The following is a 23,983-nucleotide window of genomic DNA, read 5'->3' on the forward strand; positions in this document are numbered from 1 at the left end:
CCCTGTGCCCGGAAGGTCACCGGTTCGATCCCCAGAGCCGATGGTACGTGACTGAAGTGAGCAAGGCACCTAACCTCCAACTGCTCCCCGGGCACCATGGATAGGGCTGCCCACCACTCTGGGCAAGTGTGCTCATTACCCCTAGTGTGTGTGTTCAATTGCGTGTAGTGTGGTGTTTCACTGCACGGATGGGTCAAAATGCGGAGGTGAAATTTCCCCTTTGTGAGAATAATAAGGGTCATGCTTTTCTGAGCACATCATGGATATCATCAGTACTGACCAAGTACATGTTTCACTACAAAGAGAGCATGATTAATCCTGGTTAATTGGATTTAGTGCATCAAAATATCATATGTTTCCTGAAACTATCCTGAATATATTGTGATATTTATTTTTAATACATATCGTCCATCCCTACATAACAGTGTGTGTATATAAACTATATGGCATATTCCTATATGAGCCTGTTGGCCATCCCATTCGGAAACTATGGGCATTAATATGGAATTGCGCCGCCTTTGTGGCTGTAACAGCCTCCGCTCTTCTGGAAAGCTTTTCCAGATTTTTGGAGTGTCTGTGGGAATTTGCGTTGTCAGTCAGAAGAGCATTTGTGAGGTCAGGCACTCACAATCAACATTCCAGTTCATCCCAAAAGTGTTCGGTGGGGTTGAGGTCAGGGCTCCGTGCAGGCCACTAGAGTTCCTCCACACCAGACTCGTCAAATCTTGCTTTGTGCAGTCATGCTGGAACAGGAAAGGGCCTTCTCCAAACCGCTGCCGCAAGTTGGAATATAGTTGTCTAATTGAATAATTGTCTAAAATACCTTTGAGTGCATTTACATGCACTCAATAATCTGATCTGATTTCTGCAGTTATCTGATTATTCACATGGTCATGTAAACACCATACTCCAATCTAGAAATTCGATTAAGAAATCCGATAAAGAGGCTGGATTTTAGCTGAGCAATCAGATTTCTCAGTGCATGTGAACTCTTACTCTGATTTCTTTCGGATTTCTCAGTCTGTGTATGCACGAGAACAGATGGTGGATGTCGCGAGATGGCAGCAAAACACTGTTGTTGGAGTGGCACTGAAACCAAACACGAAATAAAGGATTTCAATATTCTTCATCTTCTAGATGATGTAAGTTCATATTTTCAGGTAAAGTTGCGCGATGTTTAAAAAAAAGCCACGGTATGAAGTTTGAGTTTTACATTATGTTTACGTCACGTCTTCTTCTGTGAGTTTATTGGCTGGTTGCAAAGCAGAAATCCGATTATTGCCTGACTCATGTAGCCGCAGAGTTTCCCATTATGTGATTACTCAAGCGCATGTAAACGTGTTGATCGGGTTACTGACAAAATCGGATTTTCTGTAGTTATCCGATTACTGAGTGCATGTAAACGCACTCTTTGTATGCCGTGGCATTAACACCACCCTTCACTTGAACTAAGGGGTCCAAAACAGCCCCAGCCATTATCCCTCCTCCACCAAACTTTACCCATTGCATGATGCCTTCTGGTAGGTAGCGCTCTAGAGTCCAGTGGCGGCGTGCTGTACACCACTCCAGCCGACGCTTGGCATTGTGCATGGTGATCTTAGGCTTGTTTGTAGCTGCTCAGTCATGGAATCCCAATTCATTAAGCTATGCTAATGTACCACTTACTTTCCAGCCCATGGAGTCTACGAATGGAAACAAACCCATTTTGAATCAGTTATTTTGTGATGTCAGCCACGTTTACACCTCTCAAACCATTCAGCCTCTAGCAGTTTAGCTCCAGTTGTAAGGCTTGTTTCAGCCTGTAATACTTTTTGACTGAGGCACTACACAGGGCAGCCAATCAGAACAGAGCTCAGGGTCAACAATGAATTACGACTGCAGTTGGTACTTAAAACCACATAAATAATAAAGGATATGGGCCCTTTAAGGTTTGCTATTAATACCTTTTAAATGATTTTGTTATCTTTATAGTGGGGACAAAAGTTACCGTTTATAGCTGATGCACAGGCAACGTTGCTGCACAGATTTATCACAAGTAAGTTTTTACTAAGGGAAGCTAATGTGGTTTTAGATGTATGACAGCTCTGTAACTGCCACCTGAATGCAAAGAGCAGCGGTGGCAACGGAGACGTCATACAGCACTTAGTTAACCACATAGAACAGTGTGAAAGGTCTTGTATACCATCTCGTTCCACTCCTCTGCCTCTGTCCCCTTTGTTCCCTCGCTCTGACGGAGAAGAAAGCCAGGCCTGCTGCGTGCAGGACGTGTGCTGATGCCGTGGTGAGATTTGGGAGACGATGGCTGAGTCACGACTGTGGTGGCAGCTTCTGAGTACAAACACAATTGCAGCTGAATATTTATGCTGATAATCGTAAGGTCGATGTTCAATATGGACTTTTGTCCATCTTTATGGTTGCCAGTGTACCATACAGTGTCAGAGTGCAGTTAGCAGAATGCTAATCTATAAGGGATTACTTAAATGAACATTAGACTTAAACTGTGGTCAGGGGTGGATTTAGGGCTCTGGGCCTCTGGGCACAAGACAGAAATGGGTGCACATTTTTAAATTTGTTGAGGGTCAGGGTTCCCGAGTGGCACAGCCATCCACACTGTATAAAATGATATCAGTATCTTTTTTTTTAGACCGAGTTTTAGCATGAGTACAAAGTGAGCAAGCTACTTAGAAAGTGGTTGTTAGTTTAAATGAGAGCAATGTAATAATTTGAAATTATTCATTTGAAATTATTCAAATCTATCTGATTTTAAACGAAATACATTAGCTAGCAATGCCACATTAGTTACCTTGGATCAAGTGGCGCTGCTTTGTTCCACATCAGAAAAGCGCTTCTGTACAGTTGTAAGTAAAGTACATTTCATAGTTTTGATCCCCATCTGTCTCTTTGAACCTCTGTATCACAATTTGAGTTTTGGTCAAGTTGTCGCTTTAGTACGTTAGGAGCTTGAGTTGACTTCTTTTACTTGAATTTGATCCCAGTCATTTGATTCCTCTGTCATTTCCTAACTATGTTGGTAGCTAATCTAACGTGCAAGGCCTTCAGTTCAGCTCCTGTAGTTCTAACCAATAGGACAACTCAAATGAGTGTATCTACCTAGATACCACAGAGAAAACAGTCCTGATTGGATCATTTTTCATGGCTTATTTGTAGATTTTAACACTTTTGTTACCAACCAGACAGTGGAATGAGTCGTACTACAATACTTGTAGTGTTTAAATACAAGCATGATGATTGTATAAAATAAAAAAGAGCTATTGAACTACTGTTTTCTTTAATTCACAGAAATTCCAGGCCTCTGCTTTGTGGAAAATATGCAAATTTCTTTTACTGTGTAAAAAAAAAACCTGCGGTCAGCTTGCTGGAGAGGGATGACTGTAGTATGCCGGTGTTGTACAGGTGAAATTGCATTGAGGGTAAGAGTGGATTGGACAAAGATTTATAGTGACCGAAGGCGTCATGCGTCAAGGCACTTGTTGCTTTAATAAAGGAGGTGGGTGTGGATGTCTGTTGGTGCAGATCCTCACAGCACATACCGCCAAGTTATTTATTTCTACCTCCTATAAGGTAGCATGTTTTGCAGTAAGAGCATTTGTTGAAGTAGTTTGTGAATTTAGAGATGTTCAGTTTGATTTTTGTGTTTTTGACTTTGGGGATTTTTTTAATGATTGTAGAAGGTCTGGTGGAGGAACTGCCAGTTTGTGCAAGTTAGCTTTAACTAGTTTTTACATTTCATTTAAAGGGAATTTGATTGATTTTTCAGAACTTCTATATAGCCATTGAGACATTTGATGAGAAATGGTTCGTTGTAGAGTCTCAGATTTCTTTACAGCGGTCGTGAATGGAACCAGAGGTCACCATGACTACAACACAAATACAGATTTTATTTCAAAACCACCAGTGAACCTACGCGTGTCTGAATGTGTTTATATGGAATGTTGACGATGATGAAATAGTATTAAATCTGAAAAACTAAGTTTTCTTTGGGGATTATTTTGCCTTAGAATGCCTTGCATGTATCCCTCCACCATGAATGTGTTCGAAAACTGCATGTTTTAGGGCAAAAACTATTATAAAACAGCGTCTCAAGCACAATGCAGTGCATCCGTAACTATTTCATGTAATAACTTGCTGTGAGGGAGCTTTTAGAGGTGGATGTCTGGTTTCTATCACCACCATTCAGGGAGGGACTTGGTAAGTTTCTGCAAAACAGAGCATTTCACATCGGACCACCCTGAGTGACTACTTTGTTTAAATCTTAATGATGTAATTATGAAGAATTCTTTAAAAAAAATCCTGTTTAGTAGTTGCTTAAGACCTTTTTTGGAAATGTAGACCGTCTCATGTTAAATCGTATGCTTGCTGATGATCAGTACAGGCTGCTTTCTCCATCTAAGCCTGTAAGGAATTGTGTGCTGAGATGATGTGTTTACATAAACGATCTAGCTAAACTTATAAAACTGGTTTTGTCTTTATAAACCGATGAATCAGTGATGCCTTCATTGTTAGAAAAGTAAAAATGAAAGCATTGTGACATGCTTTGAAAGCATGTTTTAGGTTGAAGGTTGAAGGGAGTGTCTTCCATTAGGTCCGAGTGACAGTAGGACACTTTCGCGCTCTTGCTGACGAGCGTTTTGCTTAAAGGAGTTTTGAAATGACTCTGATGGGACAAACGGAGCGGCGCTTCCTTCCTTTGCTGTGCTGGAACGGGCAGAGCGGCCGAGGGCTCCTGCAGCGGTAGACACGGCTGCACCCACGCACTGTACACTCCCTACACCTGTGCTCAACCTCAAGCCGAGCCTGCACTCTCGGTTCCTTCTGCGCTCACACATACATTGCTGCACATTTCCTCCTCAGGCGCACCCGCCCGAACACCCCTCCTCCCCCACCCCAGACAGACAAACACACCCGTGGGATCAGATCTGAGCTGTGGGACACATGCTGCTGAATGCAGCTGTTAGCGTGAGGCAGCAGAAGGGCAGGGACTGTGATTAGTCCAGTAGTGAAATGCAAACCTTAATTCCAAGGACAGTATGTGAAATACAAATAAATACAGAAAGAAGTTTAGTTTAATAATTTGAAAATGCATGTTGCCCTTTGCCTTGTGTGTAAATTTCATGATGAATGGATAAAAAGAAATGGTCCAAAATTACTTGGAAAAAAGTCTGGTTCCATTGACTTACATTAAAAGTAAAGTAAGTTTTGTCTTTTTTCTGTAAAGTTGCCATTTCAGAGGTACAAGGTTTTATTTCGACAGCAATGATATATACATATGCATATATATATACATCATAATTAAACTTTGTTTTTCAGTGGGAGACAGGTGTACATATCATACAGTGTTCAAGGTGCCTTCACAAATCTGTAAGTTACCCACTAATGTGACAGAGACCCTGGCTTTGGAACTTTACACCGGTAACAATCTGGAAGATTTCTTCTATGGCCTGAAGAACACAACATCCATTATTTCTAAAAAAACAATCTGGAAGGTTGACTCGTCTGACCAGGGTACACATTTCCACTGTGCGTCAGTTCATTTCAGATAAATTTGAGCCCAGAGAAGTCAGAGGCGTTTCTGGACATTGTTGACTTGTGGCTTCTGCTGTGTTCAGTCCAGTCTTAATTGTACTTTGGTAGCATTTGTAGAGGCAGCAACAACCAGTGTTTAAGTTTTCCTGAGCTCATGTGATGATGTCCATCACAGAAGCATGCCTCTTAATCTAGGGGATCAAAGGTCACTGGCATTCAGTTGTGCACAAAGTTTTCTACGGATTACCTGAATATTTGGTTGTATAATGTGAGCTCCGGAGAACACAGTTCCACTGCTGCATACCTCTCTAGTCCATGCTTGGCATTGGGCTTGGTGACCTTAGACTCATGTGTGGCTGCCTCAGAGCGTCCTGTTCTGTTGGTCAGTTTGTTTCTATGGAGAATATACAAGTGCACGTCTGAAGCAGTTAAGCTGCCACCTTTATGTTTGTTTCTTTACACGTCCATTAAAGTCAGAGGTTAAGTGCTGGATGGGCAGGAGCATTCCTGTCTCAGATGGATGAGGTGGTGACAGAGAGCCCTTGCTGCTACATATTTCATGTGGACAAGCAGAGGACCACCTGTTTAGCACAAGTTCTGGAACAACAGGAGCAAGCCTGTTCACCTCCCCGTGGCAGGTAGTGGAGAGTGATAGGTCTTCCTCCTCCTCAGCTGCTCCCATGGGGGGAGGGGGTCATTGACCGGCAATTTTTAGTATGCAGAAGTGAATGAAATTGGCTTGATGAACGTTTAATGAAAATTATGAGTTACATATAATCAAAATAAGCTATGTGGTGTGATCAAAAATAGGAATGTGCATCCTAAGCAATTTTGATATTTGATAGTCCATAAAAGTTGTATGCAAAAGTGTATTTGGTTGCAGGGAATGGAAAAAAAGGCTGTTATGTGTCATAATACATAAATATGACAAACTGGTGCACTCGTGCTAGTGAGCTAATGGATGATGGCAGCTCATGGATGATTACTCAGAAATTCTTTGCTCGCTGTGCTGGAGTAACAGAGGCTGCCTTCAGTGTAGCAATGAGCTAACACCAGAGCTAACTGGTGCAGTGTAGATGGTGATGGCTCAGTTATTCAATCGATTCGTCCACCTTTATTTAAACTTGGTGACCCTCATTAACAATGTAGCCAAGTATTATACAAAAGCTAAAAATTGAAGAGTAAATATCTTTCTGTACTAATGTGTAACAAAGGGAAATAAAGCAAAAGGATAAAATAAAAAAGGTTAAAAAAAATCCAATATTAAGTATTTTAAAACAGAAATGGTTTTCAACAGAAGCAAGTTTTTAAGTAGATATAAATAAAAAAATCTATTAAAAAACCCAGTAAGATAACTTTTAAATAATGATTGGTTGATTTGATTAATAACAAGCTTTGAAACATGCTTACGGTAAAGCCTATGTCTCATAGAAAAGTGTAATATAGTTAGTGAAACTGTTGCACTTAACACTTAATATTATTCATATTTAATAACATCTCTGTGATTTTAATTGCAATAAATGCCTGAATAGTGATTTCAGTATTCAAATACTGGCACCTGGAATTGTTAAACATCTACTGAATATATTACAATGAATGCGTTTATGTGCAAATAAGAATCCAAGAACTGCAGACAATCAGATTTTGTCAGTAATCCGATCAACACGTTTGTATGTGCTTGAGTAATCAGATAATGGGGAAACTCTGCGTCTACATGTCAGGCAGTAATCAGTTTTCTGCTTTACATCCAGCCAATAAACTCACAGAAGAAGACGTGACATAAATGTAATGTAAAACTCAAACTTCATACAGTGGCATTAAAAAAATCCCCGCACTTTACCTGAAAATATGAACATACATCATCTAGAAAATGAAGAATATTTAAATCCTTTATTTCGTCAAGCATGTTGTCGGTTTCAGAGTCACTTCCAAAGTGTTTTGCTGCATCTCGCGGCGGCGCTGCTTGCTTATTTCTGGTGCCGCAGTCTGTTTTCGCACATGCGCAGACTGAGAAATCCGAAAGAAATCAGAGTAAGAGTTCACATGCACTGAGAAATCTGATTACTGAGCTAAAATCCAGCTCTCTTTATCAGATTTCCCGATAGGATATCTAGACCTTACTCCGATTTAAGAAATTGGAGTATGCTGTTTACATGACCATGTGAATAATCAGATAACTGCAGAAATCCGATTATGATCGGATTATTGGGTGCATGTAAACGCACTCGATGACAGAAAATTGTGCTCAGTGAGAAGAACGATGGTGAAAAGTAGAAAAGACTGTAACATGCTAGGCAGAAATTGTGACTCATGAACATGCTGGATGTAATAGCTGTTGTGGTTCAGGCAAATAGGGCTGACCGGCCGGCTTGATCCACCCAACCACAGCTACCTTTTTACACAAAGCGTTTTACACAAAGACAGCCGTATTGAAGAGCCGGCCTCATGACTCGCAGCCTTGTTGTTAAAGGGGTTGGGTGGGTAATGGTAGTGGTAATAGGAGTGAATGCTTCCACAGTGACATTCTCATGACCTGCTTTCTTCCCGTCTGCCTTTATAATTAATGAAGCCCCATTTGGAGAAGATTACGTAGCCCAGGGTTGGTCTTCTCCCGACTGTGGGTTAACTATAGCAGAAGTGCTGAGACAAGTTAAAGAGGTTTCGCATGAATTGTTAATGTGAAGCTGTGTTAAGCTTGCACTGCCGCTCAAAGAAACTTTGGAATCACTTTGTTAAATACGTAATTAATGTAGCAATATCTTTTACAGTGTAGATTGAAAATGATTAAATATGTAAAATATAACATTTCAAGCCTGTTGGACACATCAAGTTATTAAATGATAAATAATATACAAAAATCATCTATTTAAAGTCATTTTTAATCAAGTTTTAGGCCTTTTTGTCAAGGTGTTGTTAGTAAATTTATTGTACTGTCATTCTGGATATACATTTTATTTTAAGTTCATTCTTGATATTAATTTTATTTCAACATAGTTTTAAGTATCACTTATAAAAGGTTTTGGAATGTTAAAAATTGGCTCATTAATAGAACTAATTAGGTCATAAACACCTTAAAAATAGTAATAAGCAGATATAACAGTGAGCTGTGAATATGAATATGTGATGAAGCTGAGAGGTTTAATTCTGGCTGATGGAGAAGGCAGTAAGCTGAATAGGGCTCACTATTTGGCAAGCAACAGGTCACCGTTTCCCTTTTTATTTGTGTTATAACAGCTTATTAATGACTTTTTAAGACTTAATTAGTAACTGTTAATGAACTAATTCTAAACCATTCATAAACCTTTAAAAGGAAGTCTTGTTGTAAAGTGGGACCAAATTGTATTCAAGCTTTATTCTAGATATGAACAATACAGAAGTTCAGTGTCATTCTGGATATTTTGGTTCTTAATTTTGTTTATTCTCGTTGCTCTACATCTTTTGCAGTCATTATGGAATCATCTCCAGCTCTTTTTATCATTCTGAGCAAATCAGCTTCCTACTAATTATATGAAACGTGGAGCTATAAAACACTAGAAGCTCATTTGAATCGTTGTATACACATAGCTGCAGCTGTATTGGTTTGATTTTATGAAAAAACATTGGTTCCAAGCATTTTAATGGTAGTATGTGTGCCATTGTGTATCTCTGTGTTTGTACTGATGTGTGTGTCTGTGTGTGAAGTGCTGGCAGGACAGAGTGTATGTGACCCAGAGTGTGGAGAACTGACTTATTATGAAGTGACTTCAGTCATTTGAGCGCGGACATGAGCACAGTTCTGTCCAAAATTGACCTGGACTGACCCATCACCACCCAAAGTACAGAACCTCATGTTTTTAATGGTAGTGCTACTTAAATGATTGTGTACTGACAATAACAGTCACTAGTAGATCACAGATAAATAACAAATGCTACAGATATATTCATCAGGCAGTGCTTACCAACAGCATCTCAGATGTATGGGACAGATTGAACATTCAAACAAATGAAACATAAATGTCCTTTTGGCTGTTCTCTCCTGAATCTATTTGCTGTTTTATTTACCTCACGTCTGTTTTCTCATGAGCTTAGGCTTCCTAGATTTCTGTGCTGAATTCTGTCAGTAGCATGAGTGTATGGGTCCGGGGGTTTTAAGGTAACTGAAGTACAGAGAGATTATACACCGATCATAACATTATGACCACCTCCTTATTTCTACGCTCATTGTCCATTTTATCAGCTCCACTTACTGTATCTGAGAGGATCAGACACAGCAGTGCTGCTGAAGTTTTTAAACACTGTGTCCACTCACTGTCCACTCTATTAGACACTCCTACCTTGTCAGTCCACCTTGTAGATGTAAAGTCAGAGACGATCGCTCATCTGCTGCTGCACAGTTTGTGTTGGTCATCCTCGAGTCCTTCATCAGTGGTCACAGGATGCTGCCCACAGGACGCTGTTGGCTTGATATTTTTAGTTGGTGGACTATTCTCAGTCCGGCAGTGACGCTGAGGTGTTTAAAAACTCCCACAGCACTGCTGTGTCTGATCCACTCGTACCAGCACAACACACACTAACACACCACCACCACATCAGTGTTACTGCAGTGCTGAGAATGATCCACCACGCAAATAGTACCTGCTCTGTGAGGGTCCATGGAGGTCCTGACCACTGAAGAACAGGGTAAAAGGGGGCTAACAAAGTATGCAGAGAAACAGATGGACTACAGTCTGTAATTGTAGAACTGCAAAGTGCACCTATATAGTAAGTGGAGCTGATAAAATGGACAGTGAGCGTTAAAAGTAAGAGGTGGGCTGTGAGAACCCAAAAGTGAAAATTGAACCCGACAAAACATTTTTTTTTAGCTTTTTTTTTGCATTTTTTGTGATACTGTGTTGAAATCATCAGTATCACAGTTTGCACTGCATAGGTGCTCAAATCTGGGCCTGGAGATCTACCACCTGGTTCTAATATTGAAATGCTCCTGAAGGCCTTCATTACGTGGATGTGTTAGTTAGGGCTGGACCTAAACTCCGCAGGTAGATCTCCAGGACCAGGATTGGCCACCCCAATTGTACGGTATACAGTGTGTGAGAGTGGTGGTCACTTTGTATATGTAGCTCTTGGTGTTGTAGGAAATTGGGGCTGTATAAGCCAGTGGTCTCTAGCGCTCTTGTCCTGTAGAGGCTAGCTCCAGCCACAGTTTGCCACACCTGCTCCAACTAATCGACCTCGTCCCAAGTCCTGATTGGGTGGATCAGATGTATTACAGTATAGAAAGGGGAGGGGCAGCTTACTGGATACAGGTTGGAGCTAAACTCCGCAGAAAGGTAGCTCTCCAGGGCCAAGGTTGGAGACCACTGGTATAAGTATATGCTTGGCTGATGTTAACATAAAACTTGCAGACTTCTTTTTCTGCTTACTGTAATTTTCTCCTCACCTTTCTTCTCTCTCTCCTCTCTCTGTCTCAGTGTGATGCCCAGGCCCAGCGATGCCTTACGTGGATCGGCAGAACCGGATCTGTGGCTTCCTGGACATCGAGGAGAATGAGAACAGCGGCAAGTTCCTGCGCCGCTACTTTATCCTGGACACACTGGAGGGCAGTCTCGTCTGGTACATGGACAACCCTCAGGTAGCTCACCCTCGAGGGCAAACAGCTCAACAATCTCACCCTACCTGCCTCGGCAAGCGCTAAGGGCTAAGGGCTTTGGCTCTGCTGTCAAGTTGACTTAGAGTCAAAACATCACTCGTTTCATACTTCACAAGCTTCTTTCAGAGCTAAGAGACTAAGCTAAACTAAGAGCAACTTACTTGAAACCTCTGTGAAACTTAGTTTCACTTGAGTTGCGTAATGCAAAGCCTGTCGCAACTCGATTGAAACTGAAAGTGTCTCGACGTGGTCAAATAAGCCAGTCAAAATGCAGATAACGCATTGTGATCATGTTGCACGAAAGAAACTTGCATGCAGCTTGCTTGAAACTTCTATGAAACTAAGTTTTCTGTGAATTGCATAATGCAAAGCTTCTCACAACTTGCTTGAAACCGAAATCGTCTCAACTTTGTCAGATAAGCCAGTCAACATGCAGATAATGCATCATGTGATTATGTTGCATGATAGACTTTCAACCACTTGATATCACTGGATGAGAAATGCGAGGTGATTGTTTATTGGACGATTGAAAATCGACTTTATACAAGATAGTACTAGGGTGGGCGATATGGCAAAAGTATTCAGAAAACTTTAAGACATTTTCACAATACACAGTATGCATCCAGACCTGGAGTTTTCGTAAGTTTTAGTAAGTTGCTACAGACATGATAGAACCTGTAGTGCAACATATAAAAATACTATAATAATAATAATAGTAATAATAATAATAGTAATAATAATAAAAATAAACCTACAGTGATTTTTATTCAATGTTTTCCAAACTGAACTGTATTAAATCCAATTTAGCATCCAGTTCAGCCTAATTATGCTCACTATACAATGAAAAAGTCAGTTAGTGTTCTTTAAGCACTGACGATATTCGCAAAATGCTCAGAGAAGCGTATTGTGCATAATTTATTATGCTAACAGTAAAAAATATCGTCATATTACCCTCCCATAGTTGGTAGTTTTCATTTTCCCAGTTTCCTGAGCCATAACAACAAACAAACAGGAGTTTTGCAAAGCTAACATTTCTGTAAACAGCTTGCTTAACTAGCTGGCTTAAAGGCAACAGCTGTATAAACGGTTCTTCAAGAATTATTCAAAATAAAATTATTACAGATCAGGAGACCAAGATGCAGTTGTTGAGGAACTTGGAGTGCTTCTGGGACAAGAAGAGTGAGGCATCAAGTACTACCATAATGACAACATAAACATTCATTTTCAAAAGGTTAACATGCATAGAGCAACTTAAAAACTCAAATATAAAGTACCCTCTATAAATATAGAAAAAAGTATGCTAATGATGTCTGGAAAAATTATACAAAAATGATAAAAATGCTGTAAATACACCAACATAAATAACACATCAAAAGTGAGTCTGTATAGCGAGTGATACAATGTGTTGAAAAAAAATGAGCTGCTAATTTTACTAAATAGCATAGTAATCAAATGTGTTGCATGCAACTCGCAAAGTTTCACTATGTAAAGCCAGTTTCCAAGCACTAACTGTGACTTCCAAGAGTTAACTGAACCATGTTTGTAAATATTTGTATATTATTTGTTTAATTACGTCAGTGATATTTTTAGGGAATTCTGAAAGAATACTCGCAGATCTCATTGGCTCACACAGCCACAGTACACTGGAAGAGCCAGCTGGGCAAATGTGGTGCTGCAGTATGGAGTCAAGAGCTGCTTTAAAATTCCGCTGGCAGATCTCTCTGAAAGTGCTCAGTGGTCATGTTAAACACACAGGCCATTAGCCATCATGGAATTGTGTTCTGAGGTGTGTTGTTTTGGATTGAACGGGTGAACTTTGTTTGCTGGAAGAAGCTCATCATGTTTGTCTACATTTTTGGCAGACAGTCGTCGGAAATTTATGACATCTGCAGGAGTCAAAACATTTGCTATCACATGCCACAGGTTTGTGAGTGTGCAGCGTTGAGCAGGGCAAGCCACTCATCTCTGTGCGTATAGAGGATAATTGGTGCCATAATGGATAGACAGGGAGGCCTCGGCTGTGTTGGTGATGTCATAGTTGTGGAGATAATAGATCTGTCTCTTGCTTGAGCCAGACTAAATAAGCTCTGATGGTCTTTAACAGCCCAGGGTTGAAGTGGGCTGCATATGGTTTACTGAGCAACAATCAGACTGATCTGTGCTTCTACTCATCTATGGTGCATTGTGCATCACTATCTTTTACATAGAGCTGTGGGTTTAGTCTTTATATTATGATTCACTAGTGAGTTAGATGTATATCTTTAGCCTGCACTTTTATTACTTGATCCAATTGGCTTACTCTGTTCTGAGGAACTAGAAAGTAGAATGAGGTTTTGCATGGGGGGAACACTCTGCAGATAGACCCTTCATTCCGGTTATGAATACACCACCTATATAACCATCTCCAACTATGTTGCCTAAATAACCTCCTCCAACTGTACTGCCTAGATAACCGTCTCTGTTTCCACTGCCTACACAACTCCGACTGCACCGCCTTGATAACTGTCACCGAATACACCACCTAGATAACCATTTCCAAATACACCTCTCAGATAACTGTCTCTGACTACACCGCATAGATAACTGTCTCCAACTGCACTACTTAGATAACTATCTCCGATTGCACCTCCTAGAGACCCATCTCCGACTGCACTGTCTAGATAATCGTCTCCCGTCTACACCACCTAGATAACCATCTCTGACTTCACCGCCTCGTTAACCATCTTAGACTACATCGTCTAGATAACCATCTCCGAATACACCTCTTAGATAACCGTCTCTGAATACACCATTTAGATAACCGTCTCCAACTACGCCACTTAGATAACCATCTCCAGCTACATCGCTTAGATAACCATCTCTGAATACACCGCTTAGATAACCATGTCCAACTACGCCGCTTAGATAACCATCTCCAACTACGCCGCTTAGATAACCATCTCCAACTGCACTGTCTAGATAACCATCTTCGACTACACCGTCTGAAACCGTCTCCGATTACACCGTCTAGATAACCATCTCAGACTACACTGTCTAGATAACAATCTTCGACTACACCATCTAGATAACCGTCTCCAACTGCACTGTCTAGATAACCGTCTCCGACTACACCGTCTAGATAACCATCTCAGACTACACTGTCTAGATAACCATCTCAGACTACACTGTCTAGATAACCATCTTTGACTACACCATCTAGATAACCATCTCCAACTGCACTGTCTAGATAACCATCTTTGACTACACCGTCTAGATAACCGTCTCCGACTACACCGTCTAGATAACCATCTCAGACTACACTGTCTAGATAACCATCTTCGACTACACCATCTAGATAACCGTCTCCAACTGCACTGTCTAGATAACTGTCCTCGACTACACCGTCTAGATGACCATCTCCGACTACACCATCTAGATAACCGTCTCCAACTGCACTGTCTAGATAACCGTCCTTGACTACACTGTCTAGATAACCGTCTTCGACTACACCATCTAGATAACCGTCTCCAACTGCACTGTCTAGATAACCGTCCTCGACTACACTGTCTAGATAACCATCTCCGACTATACCGTCTAGATTACCGTTTCCGACTACACCGTCTAGATAACCGTTTCCAAATACACTCCTTAGATAACTTCGTCTGACTAGACCGTCTAGATGACTAGTCCCATCTATGCCACCTACAAAAGCATATCTAATTACACCACCAAGATGACCATCTCTATAATGAGCTCTGTTCTGATTGAGCTGACTATGTGACGTACTAACCAGCTCTAATTTGCTATCTAGGAACAAACCCGGAATACACTGCTTAGCTAACCATGTCCAACTACTCTAGATGATAATTGGCACCTTAATGGTGGCACATGGTCTAAAGTGCAACAAATCTGTCTGATCTTCGCTTCTCTGTGTTCCACTACACTGCCTAGCATACCAGTCCCGACTTCACTTCGTGGTTTACCAGAACTATAACTAGTTAACCATACTCCCTATCTAATCAGCCTCCAATGTCTATCTAATCAGCCTCCACTATAATCTCAAACTAATGCTGTCTACACTCCCTTGCTAACCAGCTCCAACTACACTGCTGTGCTCACTGGCTCTAACTAGACTACCTAGCTAATGGTCTCCAACTGCCTTGCCTAGCTGAGCAGCTCTGACTGCGCTGCCTAGCTGACCCAGATAGCAAATTTGTCATGGCCCAAACCTGGGCAACATGGAATGAAGACACCAGGGTGGGCCACCTGCAGTTGCTATGATCCAGCCCTGTGAGAGAGCTACTCAGCCACCCTTAAACCACCACTGCCAGAACTGACCCACTGTCCAACCACAAGTTTAATCTCTGGATCTAGTTAAAATTTGGAAACAGTAATGGTAACGACCCAGTAGTTAAGTGGAGCGGCAGTGTTCTCAGTGGTTGCTCCATCATCCATGTGAAATGCGGGCAACAAGTTAAAGCTCAAGGTGGGCCGTAACAAATTTACAAGTTAGCAGGATAGATCTCACTTGATGGAAGTTATTGATCCAGGCTCGATGCTGTTTGCTTTGAAGGCAGTTTTCTGTTTTCTTTCCCAAGTTTCCTTACTTTTTTCCTTTCTTTTTATTTTGGGAGTGTGAGTTCTCCCAATCCTCATACAAAAGCAAAAGTGTTAAATCATTATTTATGGATGCTGCGCTCAGTTCTGAATAATTCAGCCCAGCTCTGCTGTCTCTAGACGTGTGTTGAAACTTTTATACACAACCATTCAATTCTGCAACTTTTCTTCTCATTGCATTCCAGCCACGTCTCCCCTCAGATAGAGCGAAATACTCTCTATCCCTCTCACACACACAAGCGCACATCCTTCCTGTATCATTAATGTCTGCCTTATGAAAGTGTAAAACTTTGATTATGAGGCTCTGCCGTTGCCTGGTTGAAGCTGCAGCAGGGAGAGGAGCTTAGTGTGCTTCGATGTTCCTGACTTTATTAATAACTTTAGTTTTGCCAACACTGACCTTACTTTCCTCTCCGCAGAACCTTCCAGAAGGCGCTCCCATCGTAGGCTCCCTCAAACTCACGTACATCTCTAAGGTGAGTGTTGCTTTATGCTGATTTTTTTGGTCATTGATACAAGAGCATGGCTTGATGTCTGAACTCTTCTGGTTTTAGGTCAGCGATGCCACCAAACTGCGACCGAAGGCGGAGTTCTGCTTCGGTAAGCCAGTTTATGTTCACCTACCTGCCTTCCTACCTACTTGCCTACCAGTCTGTCTGTCTGTCTACACTTGGTCAGCATTGTAGAACTTTTCAAACAAAGTTTAAAAAAATTCATAGCAAGTTAGATTTTAGTTCCTTTCTAATGTAATCTCCTCTAATAGTTAAGAAACATGAGATGTCTGAACTGTATACTCGACCAGTGGTCAGTGTAGAGCCTGAATTTGACTTCTTGATCAGAGTTTTGTTGTTGTTTAGTCCAAAGAAGGCATATAAAGACTACTGCGGCCGGCTGAAGGCACTGGGCAGCAGATAGTACAGAGTGCAGCCATAGCACATAGGAAGCATCACAGAAAATCCCCTATAAACAACAAGCCCGATTTTATTTTATACTCTTCTCACATAGATTTGATGGAATAAATCTTTCAGCATAATTTAGTGAAATTATCAGGTTTGATGTTACAAACTTTAAAGGGTCAAGGTGAAGTAAGTTATGATGTGCTTTTCCTTTTTCTGTAAAACTTTAGATTGACACCTTTCAAGCCACATCACCTACTTTAATATAGTAGTACATCTGATTATAAGAAGGTACTGAGTGGCCTTTTTTCATGCTTTATTTTTTTCCTTTTTTCTACCTGACTAACTCAAATGCACTAGAAGTGCAGTGCAGAACTCTTGACTTCTGCTCGGCTTCCCATATATTGTGTGTGTGTGCGTGAGAGTGTATGTGTGTATGGCATTGTACTCAGAATCCCAGACGGAGAAACACACGGAAAGTAGGGAGCACCAGGGAGGGTATCCAACAAAGGCGCGTACGCGTACACACAGTCCGCTTCACCCAAGGCATTGTTCTTCATAGTTTAAAGGAAGATGCTCATAAGAGTGGGAGCTCTGCTGAACTGAATTAGACCAGTTTCAGGCTCTGTATGCTGCCTGTGTATTTCCCTAGTGGAGCTGAACTTCAGGTTTATGCTTGACTTGACTCTAGCTCTTGGCTCAGAAACCATCAAACTGAGGGTTTGGCAAAAAAAAAAAATTAGATTTACACAAAACTTTCCCCAAAAATAGTCAAGCAGCCAAGTTACTAATGATATGGAAGTCACTTGAAAAGAGCAGCAGGAATAATAGTTATGTTGAGAATAATAAGCTATGAACTGCACTGCAATCATCTCTATTTCTGTACCCCATGCAAAACACCTCTGATAAAAAAGAAGCATTATAAGTCATTGAAGGAAACATGAATAAAGTGAGCTATCAAGACATATCAGAGGAGAATTTAATCTTATCGGCCAAGAAACTCAGCCTGGGCAGAAGATGGACGTTGTAACACGACGACGACCCCAAACAGACAGCCAAAATAATTCAAAGACTGGTTTCTAAAAAGGAAAGTGAAGGTGCTTGCAGGGCCTAGCTAATCTCTGGCAACACTTTATTTGAACTTGTGATAAGCTCATGTGAGTAACCGCAAGATAACCTAAGATGTTCTATGAAATAAATGACATTGCAGACATAAGAGGCCTAAAAAAAGAGGCCTTAAGAGGCCTTAAACTAAAGTGATGGGCATTTGTTCCATGTATATATAATAACACTATTATTAAGCATTCCTGAGTAATGGAACTTCTAGTTCTAGAAGTCTAGTTTATGCAGTTATATGTAGTTTTTCCTGAGTTAAAGTATTAGACCATAATGTCAATATGATATCATTTACTTTAGCTTATGGTATTTTGCAATTACAGGCATAAGCTGTTCATAAATACAGTACATTAGTTATGACATGCTTAATTAGGTTGCCTTCAGATAAAATGACTTGGATGTCATTGACAAGTTATGAAGGATTCTGAAGTGGTGCAAAAAGTGAATTTTGTCTTAGCTAAATTTGTTCATATAGTGTCAGAAACCACAAAAGCAAGTCATTATTACTTTAAGGCAAATGTATGTTGATTCTATTGCTAACTGGTGGGGTATAATTTCTCATTGCTTATTAACTACATTAGCCTCATAGAACCAGTTCAAAACTAAAGAAGAAACCTTCCGACTCCGAACACGTCTTGGCCGATCAACATTTGGAATAGGGGAAAAACTGTGTACTTCGTTTTTTTGGCCTAACTACTGCTTTAAAGGCGTCCACCCTCTCTGGGTTCCAGGACTATTCAGTATCCACACCAGCACCTGCAAAGCCTCATTTTGCATCTGGCCCTCATAAATGGAGGGAGGGAGATACAATAGCCATTGAGCCTGGCCTGGTCTTCTGGGACTACAGGGACGTACTCACGGACACGTCTTTATCGTCCACGTCCCCTCTCGCCTCCCTGCTTCGCTCCGCCCAGAAGTGGCTCTGTGTTTCAGTGCTGCTGTAAATAGGAGGAAGCAGTTGGATGACCGCAGGCTGACCTCCTCCTTAGAGATCCGACTGAGGGGGGGGGGTACCACAGGATGCTGGAGTTTAAATCGGAAACTCCAAACCTCTGGAGTATTTATAGCTCCCGTGTGCAGTAGTCCGAGCTGCGCTGTTGTCTTTTTTGAGAGGGAATGCTTGTCCTTTGTTTTCTGTTCTAATCATGTTAGCACTGATTAGGGGGTAAAGTTGCATATGAAGGTGGCAATCCAAGTGCATTGTTTTTAGATTGTTCGAATGGGTTATTATCAATTCAAATACTATAAACTAATGGCACTAATTTCTTTAATGCTGTTTTCCTGTGTCGACCTATTTGTGGCAGGCCGAAGCCCAGCTGCAGCACATTGTACGTGGCTATGATAGGATCTGCAATTGTAGCTGTTCGGTTCAAATATGGTTTTTTAAATGTGTGTTAAAGTGATACCTTCAGCACTTTAGCAGACTGTGCTGGACAGGGTTTGTGGTAGAAATATGGATAAATCAACCAACAGCAAGCGAACAGCTTGATGGAGCTCCGGGTCCCATCATGAGCCTCCACTGTAACAAGAATCCAGAAGCTGTTTGAATGAGAGGCTACAATCACCGTTGGCGCAGCCACTTGTTGCTCTCATTGAAAATTGGAGACAGTCTGTGGAAATCGTGATTTTCTTGGTCAGGTTCTGTATTTGCATAATGAAAATAATGTCATTGAGTTATTGAAGGTAATAAATAGATTCGGGTGAAACTTATTTTGTCCAGCCATGTAGCTGTAACAATATGCACTGCTTTTTAAAAGTGGAAAAAGAATCATTTAAGCAAATAGATACTTACGATGAATCATGATTAATTATTAAGCATTTGATAGCTCTAAATTATATCCAGTTTATTCAAAGTATGCTCTCATTTTTTATTTTGCTTCTTGCTGTCCTCCCAAAGCTTAATGTTTTGTTTTTATTGTCGAAAAATTTTGGTCGAATTGAAAGTCAGGACACACTGGGTCAAAAGCTGGAAAGATGACAGTAAATAAAAACAGTTTACACAAAATCAGCTAATGAAAATTAGGTGTTGTAGGCCAGTAATCTTTGTTTGGTTTTATGTTTTGGTCAAAAATGAAAGTGGCATTTTTGAGCATTTTGGACCAATATGGATGCTCCAAAATTTCATCCACCAGACATTTTTGGACGAAAACTGAAAGTGGCACTTTTGGTGGCCACAAAACATCTTTTGGATGAAAAACAAAGATGTCTTTTGTTTTTTTGCCATTTTTGTCCAGTATGGGTGCAATGAAATTTTAGCCACCAAATATTGTGGCCAAAATTGTCAAAAATAGCACCTCAGAGGCTCCTGAGTTGCGCAGCCATCTTAAGCGTTGGCCCTATCATCAGGAAAACGTCAGGTCAATCCCCGGCGATGCTACAGCCGTCCATGGCTGGGAGTCCAAGAGAGCACAATTGGCCTCACTCTCTGGGTGGGTGGGTGGGATGACCCCCCCCCATCATTCAGCACGACGCTAGTCAGTGCAGGCGTCTGTTAGCTGACGTAACAGAACTGATCGTTGGCGCTTTCCTCCGAGCGTTCGGCTGTCCACTGCTGTTGCGTGCACAAAGATTCGGAGCCGCTTCACAGATCTCGGAGGAAGCCTGTGCTAGCCTTCGCCCTCCTAGTGCTGGTGGCATCGTGCGACTGGGGGAGTCTTAACTAGTGGGTAGAATTGGGTATGACTAAATCAGGGAGACCCCCGCCACAAAAAAATGCACCTTAAAAATTTGGCCGAAAATACAAAAACTAAAATTTCGGTGGCTGAATTTTTGTGCATGCCTGTCAGTTTCACTGCTGTGTTAATAGTTCCTCCAGTCTTGTTTGTGCATTCGGTGTAATTTTTATAATATTTCTGAATCCTACCAAAGCAGTCAAATCAAATCGATTCCTATTGAAAGAATCATGAACAAAGCCAACAGTCAGAGCTTTACAGATGTAATATGGATCTAGAATGACGTTGTGTCTGTTTGTAGGTGATGACCTGCAGTGGAATGTGCTTTATCTGGTTATCTCACCTTGACACTTCTGGTTTGGAGTGTCAGTGGTTTGACCTATTTCTTGAAGGAAATGTGAGTGTATGTGTGCGTAAGTAGGCCTGGCCTGTAGACGGAATCGGGGCCAATCGTCTTCCTGTTATGATCCGCGGCCTCCCTCAGTGTTTACTGCCCTTGTGGGTTTACCGGAGCAGGATTTGGCGGAGCACCCGTCCAGCACAGGACGCCTGTTGGAGAGTGAACTAATTAAAAAACAAAGAAATTACCGAGCTGATCTACAGGACAAGCAAAATTGACTTTGTAAATGTTTTTTTATTTTACAAAATAAATGTTTTGTTTATTAAAACTGAAAGAGCAAAAACATTAGCGTTATGTTTTGAACCTCCTTGTTACTACATATAGATACTCAAATATATGTGATACATATGGGACTTTTATATATAGTTTTATATATATATATATATATATATATATATATATATATATATATATATATATATACATATATATATATATATATATATATGAAGATTTTTTAGTGAAGAAAATGGTTCTATATAGAATCATGAATACTGATGATTGCAAGATTGTAACAATAGAAGAACCCTTTTTTGTGCTATATAGAACCCTTTTCAAAAAGGTTTGATATAGAACCGTAAACAACACATTCTCAATTAATCTGAACACTTTCATGAAGCAAAGAACCCTTTAATCATACAAAAAGTTCTATGAGTGTTCATGATTCTATACAGAATTTTCTTTACTAAGGAACACTTGAAAACCATCTTTTTAAGTGTGTACAGTACTGTGCAAAAATCAGAGACCACCTTTTATTTATGTAATTTTCAATCAAAACAACCATTAAGTATAAGTTAGATATTTCTGAGATTAGTAGATGTAAGATAGAAGGAGAAGGGGAACGCCAAAGGAAAAATGGGACTCCTGCCAGCCACCCGAAAGACCTGGTAGACACCAACACTGCCCCCATCAGATAAACAGCACTTAAAGCTTTCATCTTTGAGAGAGAGGAGAAAATCAAGCTGCTCCAGATCTGAAAACATCCACAGGTGTTTCTGTCCATCCTTCCACTGTGAGAAGACGACTCGGCAAAAGTGAAAGTGAGTCTCGTCGAAAGAATGAATGCTGTAATAAAGGTGAAGAATGGACACAGTAAATGTACTTAATTGTACTTAATGGCCATTTTGATTGGAAATTATTTGAATGAAGGGTAGACTGAACTTTCACACAGTACTGTACATGTAAGAACCTATAGGTAATAATAATGCATATGGGACATATAGTTTGTACGGTAACACTTTCTATGAATGTCACGTTTGTAAGCATCTATAAACACATTTATAACATGTTATAATGCCTTCATGTGGCATTATAAACATGATTATAAACATTTATAAAAATGAGCTGGATTACACTTTATAGCCATGTTTATTATACATTATGAATTGTTAATATAATGCATTATACGTAGTGTTGATAACATGTTATACTGTCAGTGCCAAAGAAGTCAGTCCCAGCTTGGAGAGAGTAAAGTAAAGACAAATACCAAGCTAACGGTGGTGTACATTACCTTTCCCACATTGGGTAAAACACTGATGGCAGCACTAGTTTAAACTCTGACATTGGAAGCCTGTAATGAGCTTTACTGTGTATGTTTTAGTGTTTCAGTAAATCCTTCAGTAAATACTTCAACTTGAAGCCTCACTCTTAACACTGGAGGAGGCTTTAGTACAGTACGCTTCACTTTACTTAGAGCGGACAAATACAACTTATGAGCTCTTATAATTTGTTATGATCAGTACTTATGATGTATTATGTTAACAATTCATAATGCATAATAAACATGGCTATAACGTATAATGCATTTTTATAAATATTTATAGCCATATTTATAATGCCTTATGAATGCATTATAACATGTTATGAATGTGTTTATAGATGCTTACAAAGGTGACATTCATAGAAAGTGTTACCATTTGTACTTATATATAGGCACTCATGCTTATTCTCAGTGTCACAAACTCAGTTTAACTCTCTCTCTCTCTTTCTCTCTCTCTCTCTCTCTCTCTCTCTCTCTCTCTCTCTCTCTCTCTGCAGTCATCAACGCTGGAATGAGGAAGTTCTACCTGCAGGCTAATGATAAACAGGATCTGGTGGAATGGATCGCCGTTCTCAACAATGCCACCAAAATCACAGTGAGTCTCAACACCAACAGCTTCATATCATTGATCTCTGATTTCGTCTGATAACTGAAACCTGCAAATACGCAAAGATTACCACTGCGATTAGGAAACGGGCCTTCATCCATGTGGTTTCAAGTGCTTGAACAAACAGCACCATTCCCTGCCTTGTTTGATTGTTGCAGTATTAATGGTGGGCAGTGTTGGAAAAGAAATAATATAATATTTGAAGAAATTTCTACAATACACAGTATAAATCACAGTATGTGGTTTTTCTAAGGTTTAGCAAACAACTTCAGACACAGCATTTTAGTTCAAGCATCTTACAGTATTGGGGTTCCTAATAAGGTGGCCGATCCACAACCTTCTGTTAGAGGTATCAGTAGAATGCAACAGCAGAGTGCATTTCATGTACTGATAAAAATGTGTTAGGAGCTGTAAATAAGGTTAGAAAAGGATCTTTACCTTAAACCGTACTGTGCAAAAGTCGCCCTTCACTTATGTAATTTTCAGTCAATTTTTTCAGCACCACAGGAAAAGCAGTGAACATATATTTAAGAGAAAATTACCCAGAAGCTGCAAAAACTAAATATATATTTCTAGTCAGTGTTTACTGTGTCCACTCTTTACCTTTATTACACCACTCTTCTTTTCAGGAGACTCACTTTCAGCTTCTCAAAGAATCTGCAGACACACCTCCAAAGTTCAGTCTTAGAAGCTGGTTGATCATTTTCTGAAGTACTCAAACACATTCAGTGGTGTTGAGGTCTGGACTCTGGGGTGGTCAGTCCATTGTTCAGCTTCTTTGTTTGATGTGTCCGTCTCCTTTTCTCAGTGAGGTTCTTCTTGACAGCTACACATCCTTTCAGACCCACAGCGCTGAGTCGTCTTCTCACAGTGGAAGGATGGACAGAAACACCTGTGGATGTTTTCAGATCTGAAGCAGCTTGATTTTCTCCTCTCTCTCAGAGATGAAAGCTTTAAGTGCTATCAGTGACTTACAGCTGATGGAC

At 40.4% G+C, this 23,983-nt stretch overlaps 1 protein-coding gene across 7 annotated transcripts in view; it reads left to right on the plus strand.

Annotated features, from left to right (window-relative positions):
• The window catches only part of plekha1b (pleckstrin homology domain containing, family A (phosphoinositide binding specific) member 1b), a 54,286-nt gene that overhangs the window by 6,242 nt on the left and 24,061 nt on the right, over positions 1 to 23,983 (plus strand). For all 7 annotated transcript variants that reach the window (XM_036573175.1, XM_036573176.1, XM_036573174.1 and 4 more), the window contains exons 2-5: positions 10,992 to 11,152; positions 16,186 to 16,242; positions 16,321 to 16,366; positions 22,888 to 22,985. In XM_036573175.1, coding sequence (XP_036429068.1) covers positions 11,012 to 11,152; positions 16,186 to 16,242; positions 16,321 to 16,366; positions 22,888 to 22,985 — 342 coding nt within the window. In that variant the 5' untranslated portion in view covers positions 10,992 to 11,011. The remainder of the gene's footprint in view (positions 1 to 10,991; positions 11,153 to 16,185; positions 16,243 to 16,320; positions 16,367 to 22,887; positions 22,986 to 23,983) is intronic.

This window comes from Colossoma macropomum, unplaced genomic scaffold (genome assembly GCF_904425465.1).
Source record: "Colossoma macropomum unplaced genomic scaffold, Colossoma_macropomum, whole genome shotgun sequence".
Taxonomy (NCBI): Eukaryota; Metazoa; Chordata; class Actinopteri; order Characiformes; family Serrasalmidae; genus Colossoma; species Colossoma macropomum.